General features: G+C 43.4%; 1 protein-coding gene across 1 annotated transcript in view; it reads left to right on the top strand.

The window, feature by feature from the left end:
* The window catches only part of PRIM2 (primase, DNA, polypeptide 2 (58kDa)), a 110,193-nt gene that overhangs the window by 18,041 nt on the left and 75,809 nt on the right, over positions 1-16,343 (top strand). The window contains exons 5-6 of the mRNA XM_015424234.1: positions 7,917-8,012; positions 9,447-9,584. Coding sequence (XP_015279720.1) covers positions 7,917-8,012; positions 9,447-9,584 — 234 coding nt within the window. The remainder of the gene's footprint in view (positions 1-7,916; positions 8,013-9,446; positions 9,585-16,343) is intronic.

The following is a 16,343-nucleotide window of genomic DNA, read 5'->3' as shown; positions in this document are numbered from 1 at the left end:
ATAACTAAACACCAAGGCGCACGGAACGCTGTTACCTTCGCACCGAAGTGGTACCTATTTAACGACTTGCAATTTCTTGCTTTCGAACTGCTAGGTTGGCAGGAGCTGGAACTAGAGACGGGAGCTATGCGGCACCCAGGTCTTGAACTGCTGAACTACCGACCTTCCACAGCCTGCACTTCAGCACTAAAAGAAGTGACAAGCACGCTTGAGGATGCTGGCAAGCAAGTTCATGCTCCTTCACATCACTCTGTATTTCTCCTTTTGTGGGATAAAAAAACACCTTTTAATAACATAGCAATATCATGTTCACTCTACTTTGTTCCTCTAAGGAGTCCAGTCCCTATCAGCAGGCCTTGGTTCTCAGGGAGACATCCAGACCTTGACACACACTCAGATAGCTAAGTCTCTGCTTGGATTTTATGCTTTGCACTCCAAGGTAATTTGGGCCACAGGGCCGAGAAAGTTTATCAGCGTTCACAGTGGAAAATTCTGGTTGAGGCCTGTCTGGCACAGAATGACATGAAAAACATCTGCAATGGGAGGGAGGAATCAAGTCAAAATTGCCAATTGAGTCTGGATACAACCCATTGTTCCCACTCCCTTAACAAGGCAAGATGTATTCGTTCCCACAACCCAAAGAGGAGATTACATTGCTTTCTCTCCCCCCCCCCTCCCCAGCTTTGGGTTGCAGTTAAGCCTTGAGGAATTTCTCCTTTTTTGCGGGGGGGGGGGGCTTCTCTATCATTTTTTTCAGCCACCCGCCTATCTCTCTCTGCCTATCTGCTGGGTTTCCTACACGCGCCTTGGGGGGATCGTTCCAGTCCTGGGGAGATGGGTGACTTTACTGCCCAGCTGTCCACACTGATTTCCACCCCCACCCCCCAGACCCTGAGCTGCTTATCCTTTGGAGGTTGGCCTGCCTGCCTGCCTGCTTTCCTTTCCTATATACACCCTGCCTTGGGGGAATCATTCCAGTCTTGGGGAACAGGGTAACTTTACTGCCCAGCTCTCCAAAATGACTTCCACCCCCCTCCCCACTGAGCTGCTTCTCCTTTTGGGGTCTGCCTGCCTGCTTTCCTTTCCTACGCACACCCTGCCTTGGGGGAATGGTTCCAGTCTCAGGGAGTGGGTGACTTTACTACCCAGCTCTCCCCCAGCTGCTTCTCCTTTTGGGTTCATCTCTCTGCCTGCCTCTCTTCTTGCCTGCCCGTTTCTGCTTCTGGCAACACTCACTTGATCAACACTTCTGGGCTGCTGGGGGGTGCTTGGTCTAAGGTGTTCAATGCCATGAGAGGGGGTAGAAGGGGTTGAGCTCATGGTCATGGGTGGATGCCCTCAGTTTCTCGTGTGCTGAGTGGTTGTGGACAACGAACAAGCCCCCCCCATTGGAGGACGCCCAAAGAACATAATCATTGGAGGTCTCAGTGCTTGCTTCATATGCTCCCTCCACGGGGCTCTTACCTGCTGCTCAAGAGCTTTTGGCGCTGCCGCCTAAGCAGTGGTACAAAACAGTGTTTGGAAGGGAGGACAGTGACTTAGAGGGTGTTGGTGGTGGCACTAGTGATGATGCATCTTCCCCTTCCACTTTCCGAGATACCCAACTCCCTGCTTGTTCCTGCTGTCATCAGTAAGCCACCCTCTGGCACTCCCTGTCAAGAACTTTGGTTCACTCAAAGTGGAGTTTGCTTTAAAAATTTGGTTCAATCTGGCTGTGGCCTGCTCTTGTTAAAAATGTTGTCTTTAAGTCTCCTTAGTTCACACAGAGGTGCTGGGGGAACAAGACTGAGAGCCAGTTTGGTGTAGTGGTTAAGTGTGCGGACTCTAATCTGGGAGAACCGGGTTTGATTCCCCACTCCTCCACTTGCACCTGCTGATGTGACCTTGGGTCAGCCGCAAGCTCTGGCACAGCTGTCCTTGAAAAAGAGCAGTTTGTGTCAGAGCTCTTTCAGCCCCACCTACCTCACAGGGTGTCTGTTGTGGGGAGGGGAAGGGAAAGGAGTTTGTAAGCCGCTCTGAGACACCTTTGGGTACAGGGCGTGGATGTGGACCACAGTGCAGTAAACATTGCCACAATACAGAGTAGCATGAGGGAGTGTTTGGGTGGCAGACACATCTCCTGAGTCCTGACGCCAACATGCAGGCAGTGGTGAGGGGTGTGCGCTTGAAGAGCACCATTTGCATGGCGCACAGGCTGCACTTGGTGGTGAGGAATGCTCTGGGGCCGGTGACTGCAAAGGGAACTTGGGGTGCAGCCACCCTTGAGATTAAGGCCCTGCTGGAGACCTGCTGGCACCTGGCTGGCCACTTCTTGTGCAGCGTCAAGGCTGCGCATTTCCTGTGAGAGAGGCAGGGGGAGGGGAGTCTCATCCAGGACATGCCCACCACGTGATTGCGTGTTTGGTGGAGCAGAAGAGCATGGTGCAGATGTCATCTCTGTGACCATCCTGCATGAGGAAGAGGAGCTTGGCATCAGCTCAAATGACTGGTTGACACTCTCGCAAATAGAGCCTGTCCTAAAGCTGTTCCAGGACCACAGCAACATGCTCTGCGCCTGTACAGCCAGCCTGGGGCAAGTCATTCCCCCTTGTTCGAGTATTTAATTTCAAGTATTTAATTTCAAAGTAATGTACCTGTCTTTATCAACATGTTGGAATGGTAAATGGGAAGTGAAACAAACTAATTCAGTGTTCATGTGCTGCATGAGGTAAAGGATACCATCTACTTCACTGCATTCTGCCATTTTACAAGTTCAGTAACATGGCCTGGAAAGGAACGACTCTGTAGCTCAAATTTTTTGAGGAAGGATGTGAAAGAAGGCTGTTGGTAAAAGGATTGCCATGTTTGCCATATCCGGCGACACAAGCTGTGAGCCTGAAGGGAATCATGGGCGGGGGGGGGGTTGAGTGGGGACAGCTTGGAAATCTTCCCCCATCTCCCTGTTCAGGGTTGTATAAAGTTTCAGGGACTTGAGCAGGCTAATTTCCCCCCTTTTTGCCTTTATCCCTCAGCTATGAATCCAGCAGGGCCTAAGAATCCCTCAGTGTTCTTACTAAGCCATTGTTTGGGCTTTTCTTTTTCTTTGTATGCTAAAATCATATTTGTAGGTATCCGTACCTTTTTGATGAGTGGCCTTGTTTTCCTGCTGTCATGATTGGAATACCCTATACTCTACTGTAGGTTATTGTGAAGAAACTCTGATCCATCTTTAGATTTTTTGGCATATGGATTAATGCCTCTTAGTCCTATATTCCATGAGAGTTAGTAATCTGTTTCGCTGTTTGCGCACTGGGAAAAGGTTGGGTGTCTTTATTGGATGGACACATGTTTTGAGAGCCAGTTTGGTGTAGTGGTTAAGAGCAGTAGTCTCTAATCTGGAGAACCAGGTTTGATTCTCCACTTCTTCACATGAAGCCAGCTGGGTGACCTTGGGTCAGTCACAGCTCTCTCAGAGCTCTCTCAGCCCCACATACATCACAGGGTGTCTGTTGTGGGAAAAGGAAGGGAAAGTGATTGTAAGCCACCCCAAGACTCCTTTGAGTAGTGAAAGGCGGAGTATAAAACAAACTCTTCTTCTTTTATGTCCTAAGATTGTTCTCCTTTTCTGTGGAGTAGTAGTTTGTCTTTCATGTATGGCTTAGAAGCTTTCTGTGGGAACAAAAGCACAAGACTCCCAAGGTTGGTAGTGCATCTGCTTTGCAAACCCATATCGCTTACATGAAACTGATTCTCTGATCATCTGTTTTTGTCTCTTTGAGAGAGTTCTGCCTGTCCTATCCACAGAACAGCTTTGCGGTTTGCTTCAAGAACTCCCTGTTTGTGTGTAGTTTTTGGTACATATGGTATGTTTGGTGTTGGTTTCCACAAGTTTGTGAAAACAAAGTAATAAATGTGATAGAAGAATAACTAGTTATCACTTCCATAAACGTAATGAAAAGCAATTTGAGAGAGGGTACATACAATGCTAATTAAAGGTTTTAATTTGTTAATCGCCACAGTTTCATTAGAGCCAGATGCTGATTATTACCAGATAACTTAATGGCCCCTTCCAATATAGTTTTTAGTACTTACAAGAAACTCATCAAAACTAGATCAAGATTGTAATGCAGCTTGTATGGCCAGAATTCAAAGGCTTAATTTTTTTTTAATGAAATATGTTCATGAGTCAGAATAGTTTGCCTGAGTGTCTAGGAATGGTGAGAAGAATCTAGTACAAATCTCTTACTGGGGCTTTGTTCATGTATATTTTTCCCTTTATAATTTGTTGTTTTCCCCAAAATAATTATTCTAAAAGGGAAAGGGGAGATGTTAAATAAAACCGAACTATGCATATTGCATTATACCTGCATACAATATGCTTTTTAAAAGTTAGTGATTTGTTTTTAAACTCTGAGGCAGCAGTGGATAGTTTTCACCTTGGGTAGTCCAAATACCTACTCCACTGTGATATGGTGCCAAATGGCCATAGGTGGTTATTCTGACTCAGTGGTCATTTTAACATAATATAGTCATTGTAATGCTAAAACCAGAAAGCTGTAATCCAGGGGTTCCCAAACTTTTAAAGTTGAGGGGAGCGGTGGTGCAGGCAGTAAATGAAGCCTGCATTCCATCTGACTGAACAGCTTCAGCTGTTCGAGTCCCACCGTGGCCGGGGTGAGCTCCCGGTCTATATTCCCGCTCACCCAGCGATTCGAAAGCCCACATGGGCAAGTAGATGAATGGGTACCTGCTCTTAGAGCGGGGGGGGGACGGACCATTCCTTCCCTTGTGATGGCGGTGGCGGCAGCTGAGCGGCGGAGCATGGCGTTGGCGGCTGAGCGGCGTTGGCGAAACATGGCGGCGGTGGTGGTCGAGTCGAGCGGCCTGAGTGGAGATTGGCCAGCGAAGCACGGCGGCGGGGCAACGCGGTAGGCCGGAGCCAATTGGGACAGAGGCCGGCTGCGGAGCGTGCTGTCGGGCGCTGTTGGCCCATGTCCAAAAGGAGTCGCTGTGACCGGAAAAAAAAAAGAGAAGATCTGCGCCAAAGACGTCGTTGCCCGGATTGAAGAACCTCCGCAAAAAAGAAACAACAACTAAGTCCCTGCCATGGGTGCCTGATAGGTTGTCACTTCTCCCTCATTGTGTGTGGCCCTAGTAAAGGTAATGTAATTAGTAGTTGTACAAATGTAAACCGCTCAGAGCCCTTAGGGGGTGAGCGGTCTATAAATTGAATGTATAAATAAATAAAATAAAAAATAAAGTCTGTGGGCACCTTTGGAGTTCTGAGACAGGATGGTGGACACAACAATGAAATGGCTCCTGCAGGCAGAAATTCTGTTTAACAGGATGCCTTTTAAAATGAACATATTGTTTAAAAATATTTTCTTGCATACAAACAGCTTACCTTCAGTCTCGCAGTGAACATCCTTGTGCTGTGGTGGCAGCTGTTGCCAAGGCAATGCTCCCCCCCACCCCCCGAATCTGCTAGTTGAATCACATCTCTAGTGACCAGTCAGAAGCGTTGCTGGACAAATGCCTCACCTAGCCCTGGCCACTTTCTAACAAAACTTGTTGGTCACCAAGAAAGTTGTTGGCAGATGCTGTGGTGCTTACAGGCACCACATTGGGGACCCCTGATGTACTCTTTTTAGTAGTATGGCGATAAATGTAGTGATGTCCAGAACCTTCTTGTGGTATCTTTCAGCTCCAATAATACCTTCATGGTTATTCTTGGGCAACGGGGAGCCCAGTGGCCCATGGCCTCACCCCTGAAGATGGGGGGAAAACAGACTTCTGCAGCCATGTTCACCTGTCTCGTTAGGGGCTCGAGCACCTGGCTTCTGGCAGCAGTGGTGGCTCCTACCCACCTTGCACAAGGTGAAGGCAGCCCCTTCCTTGGCCCCAGCAGGGGGGAGGGTGATATGGTGGAAGTGATTCTTGGGCTCCCTTCTGTTTTTTTTCCCTCCAGGGCCCCAATATCACTAAGACCACCCCTGTTGGCATAGTATTGGAAATTAGAGGAAGTACCCACTAAAATAGACCTAAGCTTAAAATTGTTAGAACTAACACAAATGGACGATCTGAGCATAAAATTACAGGGGGAAAATAACACGCTACATACCAATAGATGGAAAAGGGTGTATACATGGATAAATAAGCTGGAGAAATGAAGAACTCTGAAAATCTATGTAACCTGTCAAGTTCTTTTGTTCTATGAAAAATAAAATAAAAGTTTAAAAAAAATAAGACCACCCCTGAATAACTTGCTGTTAAATTTTCTGAATAGCATACAGGCTTCATTCAATCATATACGAAAAACATAGATGTCTGTGTCGGTGGTGTGAATAAGGATGTCCCGCGGACACCAGTTTTGTGCAGAGATATTTACAATTTATATACAATATTTACACAGTCTTTCACAGTAGAGCATACGAAGTTCAATCCAACAAAATGCTCCTCCAGGCAATCAGTTACCACACAAGGGCACACTCTGGTAGCACAGCTCAGGCTATATAGTCCACAGAACCAATCACAATGGAGATGCTGAGTCACTGTGAGATATCCAGCAGTCTGATGCAATCAGTCCATCATATGACTCTGAGCTGTCACTAAGATCAGTTTAATCTTTTAGACTAGCTGTCATCTTGTTGGCATTGCTTATGCACATGCCGACAGTCTGATCCTGTTGCTGTGGGAAAGTTTTTGGCCTACATGTGAAAAATCAGTCCATTTTGCTGTATTCTGTGGAGCAGAGAAAAACTCAGGTTATTATGCTATTGCTGTGAAAGGCCTGTCCCTTCACCTCTCTCAACTAGTCCTTGCATCCATTGGTTGGAGGCGGAATACTAATCTATTTGCACAATTCAATATCAGTGGGTTTATTTCATGTAGTGTGCCAATTTTGTGAAGCTTTATCCTTTCTAGTCTGAAATTAGTTTATCAGATGCCTACATATCAGACTACTACAAAACAGAAAAATGTGATGGAATAATGTTCTTTAGAGTATAGGGAATATTAGCAGTGAAAGAACCATGATTTTAGCAGCTAGATTACTTGAAAATTAATTTGAATTTTTCCCCCTCTTAGTCAACTATTGTGGAAAATATACAGGAAATATGGAAAATACTCATTTCTTTGTTGTTATACTTAAAAATGTTAATTCCTGTGGCAAACACTGCTGCTTATATCTATACATGAACTGTTATCACAATTCAACCCTTAACAATCTTTTTGGCTGTTCATTCTAAAAGCTTGAGGGAAAAGCTGTGGGAATAACCTCGCCAAAGATATTGGACTCTTTTCTCAGTTCAGTTCTGTTACTCCCAACTTGCTTACCCTAAGCCTAAATCTCTTTTAAAATGTTTATCTTGCATTCAGCTAGTGTCCATGGGGAAGGTGGGTTCAGCTTGATTGCCCAAGAATCTGAGATCAGCTGGTCAGTGAAAAGAAAGCATCACTTCTAATAATGTTTCCATTTTGGACACTCCTTTCATTTGTAAAAAGGTAAAGGTTTCCTTTGCTCAAAAGCTAGTCGAATCCAACTCTCTGTTTCCAAGCCGAAGAGCCAGCGCTGTCCGCAGACTTCTCAGTGGTCATGTTACCGGCATGATTAAATGTCGAGGTGCATGGAACGCTGTTATCTACTTGTAATTTCTTGCTTTCGAACTGCTAGGTTGGCAGGAGCTGGGGCCAGAGACAGGAGCTCACTCCATCACGTGGCTCTAAGGTCTCAAACTGCCGAACTACAGACCTTCCGGTCTGCAGCTCAGTGTCCTAACTTTTTTTTAAAAATTATCTTGCTAATTTTTCTTTGATAGCTTGACTGTCATCTGCCAGAGTTAATGTCTTGCTTATTTTTGTATAGTTACCTGAAAAGTCTTAGCTTTACCACAGAAAACATTTTCAGTAATGCAAAAATACAAATGCTTTTATTTCAGATTGATGTAACTGAAAAGACCAACATTGCAGACAAGTTAGTAAATTCGACTTCTGGCTTAAATATTACTAAAGTAGAAGAAATGGTATTCTATAAGGTGAGTGAGCAGGTAAATGTACACTAAAGGTGACTGTAGTGTAAGTGGACAATGTTGTACTGTTTGTCATAACTTCAGATTTCATTTTGGGAGATTAAGTGCTGCTGTTTCATATTGTAGTCCATTTTAACTGGAGTTCTTGCGTAAAATTGTGAGGGAAATGGTGATTGAGAGAGCCACTGTGGTGCAATTGTTAGCATGTTGGATAGGACCAGGGAGGCCTGGGTTCAAATCCCTGCTTGCCATGAAACTTAACTGGATGCCCTTGAGTCAGTTATTTTTTCTTTCAGACTGACCTACCTCACATGGTTGTTGTCAGCATAAAATGGAGGAGGGGCAAACCATGTACTTCGCCTAGAGAAAAGTCAGGGTAAAAGTGCACAAAATATAATAAGTTAAAACTGCTAATCTATATGCAGATAAAACACTAGGTGAAAACAGATTATTCATGTCTTAAAAAAAAAAAAGCTTATATGAAAGTAGCTTGTTTGGAAAAATAGTTATTCTTAGGGAAAATAATGTCTTTCACCTCCTCCCCACCCTGTCCCTCAATCTTACCAGTACTAGGTTAATAATTAGTGAGGAAGTTCAACAATGTTCTGTAGCAGAAGATAGACCTCATAGCTTTGAACTTGGGGAGGGCTTGATATGTAAACAGATTTCCCCACAAAACAGTTTTTGCTTCAGCCATGTTCCTTGTGCGTGAACCGAAGGTGGTACTTCAGTTCCTTGTGATGCTGGAGTTCTAAATGCCCTTGTTAAGTCCCATGTTTATTAGGTACATGGGTTGGATCTATAGAACAGTCAGCAGAACAGGTTCATGGGAAGGATTTCTGCCACTTCCCTCTTCCCACTGTACTTCCCCACCCAAAGTCATTCTTGAGGGCTTGATGACTCTTGGGAACAATAGTTTGGCATGGGATGGGTTGCAACTAGAAGGGAGAACTGGCGGAAGTATTCCCCTCTCCTTGAGCAAGCTTTTCTACAATTTGTACAGGGATGTGATTTCTTCTCACTTCTCCATCTAATACACTCCCCTCTCCTGTATCCCTCTCCTGTTCTTAAGGTTCCCCCAACTTTCAAAAATGGTTTTTGGAGGTCAAAGCTCAAGAGGGTTGCAGCAGAAAGAGGGGACTTCAAAAACAGATTCTGTCAACTTAATCTGTTAATGATCCTATAGCATCTGACCCATTTTCTTTATACTAGAATCCACAAATTTAAATGGTATCTAAAGAATTCTGATAGTCTAAACAATTGCTTTAATTCATAAAATGATGAAAATTTCATGTTAATTTCCTTAAGTTAAAAACTGGTTCCTCCATCAGGTCTCTCTAAAATGATTTTAATGTTGCTTTATTGGACTTCTGTTTACTTGGGTATAGTATAATTTAGCATTCTTTATAGTTTAAATCAACCTCTTCTTTTTAAATTCAGGTTCCTTTTTGTGATTCTGTGGATTTAGTTCGTGTAAGAAGAGTTTACTTCCATGGTGGCTATGCTTATGTACCTCATCAAGATATCATTACCATTGTCCTGAACAATTACAGAACGAAGCTGTCAAGAGCCCTGGCAGTAAGTCTTCTAATTTGTGATATGCTTTTATGGTATTTTATTTTCAGTTTATAAATGGCAAGCTTGTGCCCAACCTGCAAGAGCTGATCACAGTTAGGGTATAGGTTCATGGCTTACAAAACTGAAAAGTATTTCAAATATTCAGAAGAATAAACTCCTTAACCTCATTACGTGCTACTGAGCCTAGCTGTACAATGTAAGAGGTGGCTTTAGTATTTTCCAATAACTTTTTGTGAACTGTCATATACTTCTAAGTAACAATTACCTTCCTTTTATTCTAATACACTTTATAGGAAGTTTAACTTTAGGAAGGGACATTGGATAGAAATATTAATGATGATTTTAAAATTTGTCCTGTTAATCTGACACTGCTGTTACTCCTTAACTGATGGTGGAAAATTCGAAGAAAAGACTCTAGTTAAGTGTACATGTAGGGAGATTTAGGGGTTATTGTTCCTTCACACCCCTGGAAATTTAGGGGTTATGGTTCCTTCACACCCCTTGGTGAGAACATGGGAAAGCAGGAACACATTCACTGCTTGTTGTATAGCTGGAATAGTGCTTTCATGTTTATACCTGTGTAAATATAAGGACTTGAGTCTTGTGTTTAAAATATTCTCAGAATGGCAGTTAGTGCCCACAGCTGCCCTTTGCTCCACAGTGGCTAGGGTCTTGGGATGATAGCAAGTATCCTATATATATATAAAAGAAGGAGAAGAAGAAGAGATTGGATTTATATCCTGCCCTTCACTACCCAAAAGAGTCTCAGAGCAGCTTACAAACTTCTTTCCCTTCCCCTACCCACAACAGACATCCTGTGAGGTAGGTGGGGCTGAGAGAGCTCTGACAGAAACTGCTATTTTTCAAGAACAGCTGTGCCAAAACTATGGCTTGCCCAAGGTCATCCAGCAGGTGCAAGTGAGGGGGGGGAATCAAACCTGGTTCACCCAGATTAGAGTCCGTGCACGTAACCACTACACCAAACTGGCTCTACGTGTTGGCACTTTCCAGTGGCTGTGCTGTGCGCGCCATCAGCTATTGGCCCATCAACCACCACTCAAGAGTACTTGTGTTCCATTGGCTGGGTGCTTGGTCTGCTCCTCTCCCCCGCCCATTGCCAGCCTGGCCACTTCCCTGACAGAATAAACTGCCAAAACGGCTGTCTCTCCTGACAAAGACACTTCTCCTGTTTGGCTTCTGTGCGGCTAACTTTTCCCTCAGGGGCTATTGCTAGGTAACCAAGCTAGGTTCTGCCAGTAAAAAGGCAAAGGAAGGAGGCCCATTCCAGGCCTTTGTGGGGAACTCATTGGTGGCCAGGATGGGAAATTCCTGGATATTTTGTGGTGGTGTCTACGAAAGCCAGAGTTTGGGGAGGGGACAGGCCTCAGCTGAATAGAATGCCACTCTCCACCCTCCAAAGCAGTCATTTTCTCCAGGGGGAGAGAGATCTGTTGTCTGGAGTTGTGATACCCGGTGATCTTCAGGCTCCACTTGGAGGTTGGCTACCCTAGGCATAGCAGTTAGCACTTCAGAGCAGGGTCTGCAAGATCCAGGTTCTTGCTGTGGAAGTTGAGTGGGTGATTTCGGGCCAGTCACAGACTTTCAGCCTAATCGTCTGCATATCTGAGGTTGTTGATCTTTTCCCCAGCAATCTTAATTCCCACTTGTGATTCATCCAGGCCAGCATTTCGCATGGTGTACTCTGCATATATATATTACATAAGCAAGGTGACAATATACATCCTTGTCGTACTCCTTTTCCTATGCTAAACCAATCAGTTGTTCCATATCCGGTTCTAACTGTTGCTTCTTGGCCCTTATAGAGGTTTCTCAAGAGACATGTGAGGTGGTCTGGTCCGCCCATCTCTTTAAGGCCCTGCCATAGTTTGTTGTGATCCACACAGCCAAAGGCTTTAGCATAGTCAGTGAAGCAGAAGTAGATGTTTTTCTGGTACTCTCTTGCTTTCTCCATAATCCAGCAAATGTTGGCAATTTGATCTCTAGTTCCTCTACCTCTTCAAAACCCAGCTTGTACTTCTGGCAGTTCTCTATCCACGTACTCTTGAAGCCTAGCTTGTAGGATCTTGAGCATGACCTTGCTAGCGTGTGATATGAGTGCAATTGTGTGATAGTTTGAACATTCCTTGACATTGCCCTTCTTTGGGATTGGAATGTATACTGACCTTTGCCAATCCTGTGGCCACTGTTGCGTTTTCCAAATTTGCTGGCAAATTGAGTGCAGCACTTTAACAGCATCATCTTTTAAGACTTTGAATAGCTCAGCTGGAATACCATCACCTCCACTAGCTTTGTTGTTAGTAATGCTTTCTAAGGCCCATTTAAATTCACATTGCAGGATGTCTGGCTTGAGGTCAGTGATTATACCGTCGTGGTTGTCAAGGACATCGTGGTCTTTCTTGTATAGTTCTTCTGTGTATTCTTGCCATCTTTTCCTAATCTCTTCTGCTTCTGTTAGGTCCCTACCGTTTTTGTCCTTTATCATGGCCATCTTTGCATGGAACGCTCCCTTGATTTCTCCAATTTTCTTGAAGAGATCTCTAGTCCTTCCCATTCTATTGTTTTCCTGTATTACTTTGCATTGTTCATTCAGGAAGGCCTCCTTACCTCTCCTTGCTGTTCTCTGGAAATCTGCATTCAGTTGGGTAAATCTTTCCTTTCCTTTTCGCCTTTGCCTTTTGCTTTCCTTCTTTCTTGATTCATAGATCTTACATTCCAGGTTCCTATGCAGTATTGTTCTTTGCAGCATCGGACTTTCCATTCACCATCAGACACATCCACAACTGAGCGTCCTTTCGGCTTTGGCCCAGCCGCTTCACTCTTTCTGGGGTTACTTGTACTTGCCCTCTGATCTTCCTCAGTAGCATATTGGACACCTTCCGACCTGAGGGGCTCATCTTCCGGCGTCATATCTTTTAGCCTTTTGATACTGTCCATGAGGTATTCTTGGCAAAAATACTGGAGTGGGTTGCCATTTCCTTCTCCAGGGGATCACGCTTGGTTTGAGTTCTCTGCTGTGGCCCGTCGGTCTTAAGTGGCCCTCCACGGCATAGCCCACAGCTTCATCGAACCGCGCAAGCTCCCTCGCCACGACAAGGCAGTGATCCATGAGGGGGGAGAATAATGTTAATGAATATAATTATTCAAGAATAATGTTAATGATGAAATATCTCAGTTGAAGGGAATGTAAAAACTTCCAAGTTTCTAAAGAAATGAGAATCTCCCTTTTCCATTGTACACTGAAACTTGCAACAGTTTTTGTGTGAATATTAACATCGGCTCCGTTTTAGCATTCTGAAGGACAAAGAACACTTACTATCCTTTGTGTTCAGTTTATTGAAAAAATAGCATTGTTACACCGTGTTTACTGGTATTACTGTGTTTACTGTTATTTCAGTAGTGTGAAGTAGTTTAAAAACAAACAAAAAATCACTGAAAATGTAGTTTGGGGATTGAAAAAAGAATTCCAGGATTTAGTAGTCTGGTGTGTTATCCCACAACAGCATTCATCATTTACTTCATAGTCTTTTTCCTTACACTCTACAAGGAAAAATGTTACAAAACCATCCCTAAGGTCTTACCTATAATTTTATTGCTTTTAAATAGAAATTTTTCAGTATGTGGATTTAATAATGAAATTAGTGTTCTGTGGGAGCTGCCTTTTAGAGTATTTTAACAAATATCTGAATGTTGCATTTTGTTCAGTATCTCATAGCATTCACAAATATCAAAGTGCTGCGTTATTTATTAAAATAATGATTTTAGACTTCTAAACTCAATTTTACATTTACTTAAAAATACTTTCATGATGTTATTTGTAGATGGAAATTCTTTGCTACACAGCACTGCTTTCCTTGATACATGACTGCCCTGACACACAAGAGATTTTATACAAATTGCTGCCTTGTGATGAGAGGACATCAGCAGATTCTAGTTGCTAGGAAACCATGGAACACTTAAATAACTTCTTTGGTGCTTGCAGACTCTGGCGGTTTATACAAGCAAAACATTACTTGGAAACTACAGAGATCCGTATAGATTTCAGTTTTAAAATTCTGTACATCCTGTGAATACTTGAAAGTGCTGAGATGTTTTGGTGTGGTGGGATTTGTGGAGAAAGGAGTTCTCTAACAAGGAGAACAAATGTTGTTTGCAATTTCAGAATAGGTTGTTATCTCTGTTCTTGTATGAAGGTTTGAAGGTATGAAGGAGGATTTCAAAATGTTACAATGTATTTTAAGTTGGTGAAGCAAGGGACTATTGCTAAGGGGAGGTTAAAAGTTCACAGAAGAAGAATGTTTAAATTCAGAACATTTTTGTTAGGAGGGATACTTTGAGGGGGCTCCTAATGCCCAGTATTTCAGAACCAGTCAGAACAAGGTGTGACAAATTGTCAGCTGTTGATTGGATAGAACCCTCCTGGGAGAGTATATAAGGAGCAGAGGGGAGAGGCAGCATAGAAGCAGCTGGAAAGGTGGTTGGAAGGACAGGATCTTGAGAAAGAAGTGAAGAAACCTACCAGCCCAGGCCTTTCAAGAGATGAATGAGTGGAAGGCTGAAGGCAAGGAGGATTCTCCATTAAAGAGAAGGAAGGAGAAAGAGCACAGATAGCCTAGGCAGAAGCTAGAAGGTGTGTGGCTGTCTGAAGGGATGGAAAGACTACGACACAGTCTTTTGCAGTCCCCCACCATCATCAACGGGAGGCTGCTGGGCTGTCAGTAAGCCTACAAAGTACTGGCTGTGATGGAGAAATAGGGGCCTTTCAATAGGCAGAGTGAATATTAAAGCCTCATCTTGGTAACAGTACTTTACTGAGGAGCAGAGTGGCATATACATTTGATTTGCAGTTTAAAATATATTTTTTTCTATATAAGGCTTAAGTCTTTATTTTCAGGGGACCTGACTGACATCTTGGTGAGGCTTGCAAACCTTTGGCATCTTATCAGGTTCTCGGGAGCCTAATATCACACTACCTAAGAAGTGCATGTAAAGATAATAGATATTCTGATGTTGTTGTTGTTGTTGTTCAGTTGCACAGTCGAGTCCAACTCTTCACGACCCCATGGACCACATCACAACAGGCCCTCCTGTCTTCCGTCGTCCTCCGGAGTTTGCTCAACTTCATGTTCGTTGCATCGACAACACTGTCTAACCATCTCATCCTTTGCCGTCCCCTTCTTCTTTTACCTTCAATCATTCCCAGCGTGAGGGTCTTCTCCAGTGAGTGCTCAGGGTTGATTTCTTTTAGGATTGACTGATTTGATCTCCTTGCAGTCCAAGGGACTCTCGAGTCTTCTCCAGCACCATAATTCTGAAACTGGGCTTTAAAATTTCATTTTATTGGATAGAGTAAAATGTGTGAAGATTTGGGGCAAAAAGCTTAAAATATGTTCAAAAAATAGCTTGAGGATCTAAAGTGATGGCAGGGCATAAAGTGATGCAGACTTTATTTCCAGAGGACCCAAAGAATTTAAAATAATTTATTTATTTATTTATTAATTATGGAAAAGGAATCTATTGTTAAGCTCACTGCATATATGGAGATTTGATTTTTTTAATGCATTGCTGTTTCAGGGATTAATTAGAGAATTAGAAATTACGTTTGAGGATTTTGAACCCAAGGTCTTGTGCTTTTAAAATATAACATTCATCTTTTTATGGAACTGCAGCATTAGAAAAAAATCCTAACCCTCCCCTTCTATTAGTTCGTTGGCTTTAATTCCTAATCTCCTCCTAACATATGTTCATTCTCTGATGGCAAAACCAAGAGCTTTCTTTTTTCTAATCTACATATTGGTCTACATTTTTCTATTCTATATATTGTTCCCAATGGGTAGACCTTTTAAGTGCAGCTTTCTTGGCACTTTGCATGTATTTCTGAAGCTGGTTTTCTGAGTACTGTGAATATGATTTTCAGTTTGGGAATATCATAGCAGAATTAAAATCTCAATTCAGATGGAACATAAGAACATAAGAGACGCCAATGTTGGATCAGGCCAAAGGCCTATCCAGTCCAACACTCTGTGTCACACAGTGGCCAGAAATACCAGGTGCCATCAGGAGGTCCACCAGTGGGGCCAGGACATTAGAAGCCCTCCCACTGTTGACCCCCCCCCAAGCACCAAAAAGACAGAGCATCACTTGCCCCAGAGCCCCTATCTATACCTTGTGGCTAATAGCCACTGATGGACCTCTGCTCCATATGCTTATCTAATTCCCTTTTGAAGCCGTCCATGCTTGTAGCCGCCACCACTTCCTGTGGCAGTGAATTTCATCTGTTAATCACTCTTTGGGTGAAGAAGTACTTCCTTTTATCCGTTCTAACCCGACCGCTCTGCAGTTTCATGGAGTGCCCACGAGTTCTTGTATTGTGAGAAAGGGAGAAAAGTACCTCTTTCTTTACCTGCTCTTTCCCATGCATAATCTTATAAACCTCGATCATGTCACCCCTCAGTCGTCTTTTCTCCAAGCTAAAGAGCCCTAAGCGCTTTAACCTTTCCTCATAGGGAAAGTGTTCCAACCCTTTTATCATTTGAGTTGCCCTTTTCTGCACTTTTTCCAAAGCTATAATATCCTTTTTAAGGTGTGGTGACCAGGACTGCACACAGTATTCCAAATGAGGTCGCACCATTGATTTATATAGGGGCATTATGATATTGGCTGATCTGTTTTCAATACCCTTCCTAATGATCCCCAGCATAGCATTGGCCTTTTTTATTGCAGTCACACACTGTCTCGACA

Source organism: Gekko japonicus, unplaced genomic scaffold (genome assembly GCF_001447785.1).
Source record: "Gekko japonicus isolate JY-2015 unplaced genomic scaffold, Gekko_japonicus_V1.1 scaffold1896, whole genome shotgun sequence".
Lineage (NCBI taxonomy): Eukaryota > Metazoa > Chordata > Lepidosauria > Squamata > Gekkonidae > Gekko > Gekko japonicus.
This window is presented reverse-complemented; position numbering and strand designations above follow the sequence as displayed.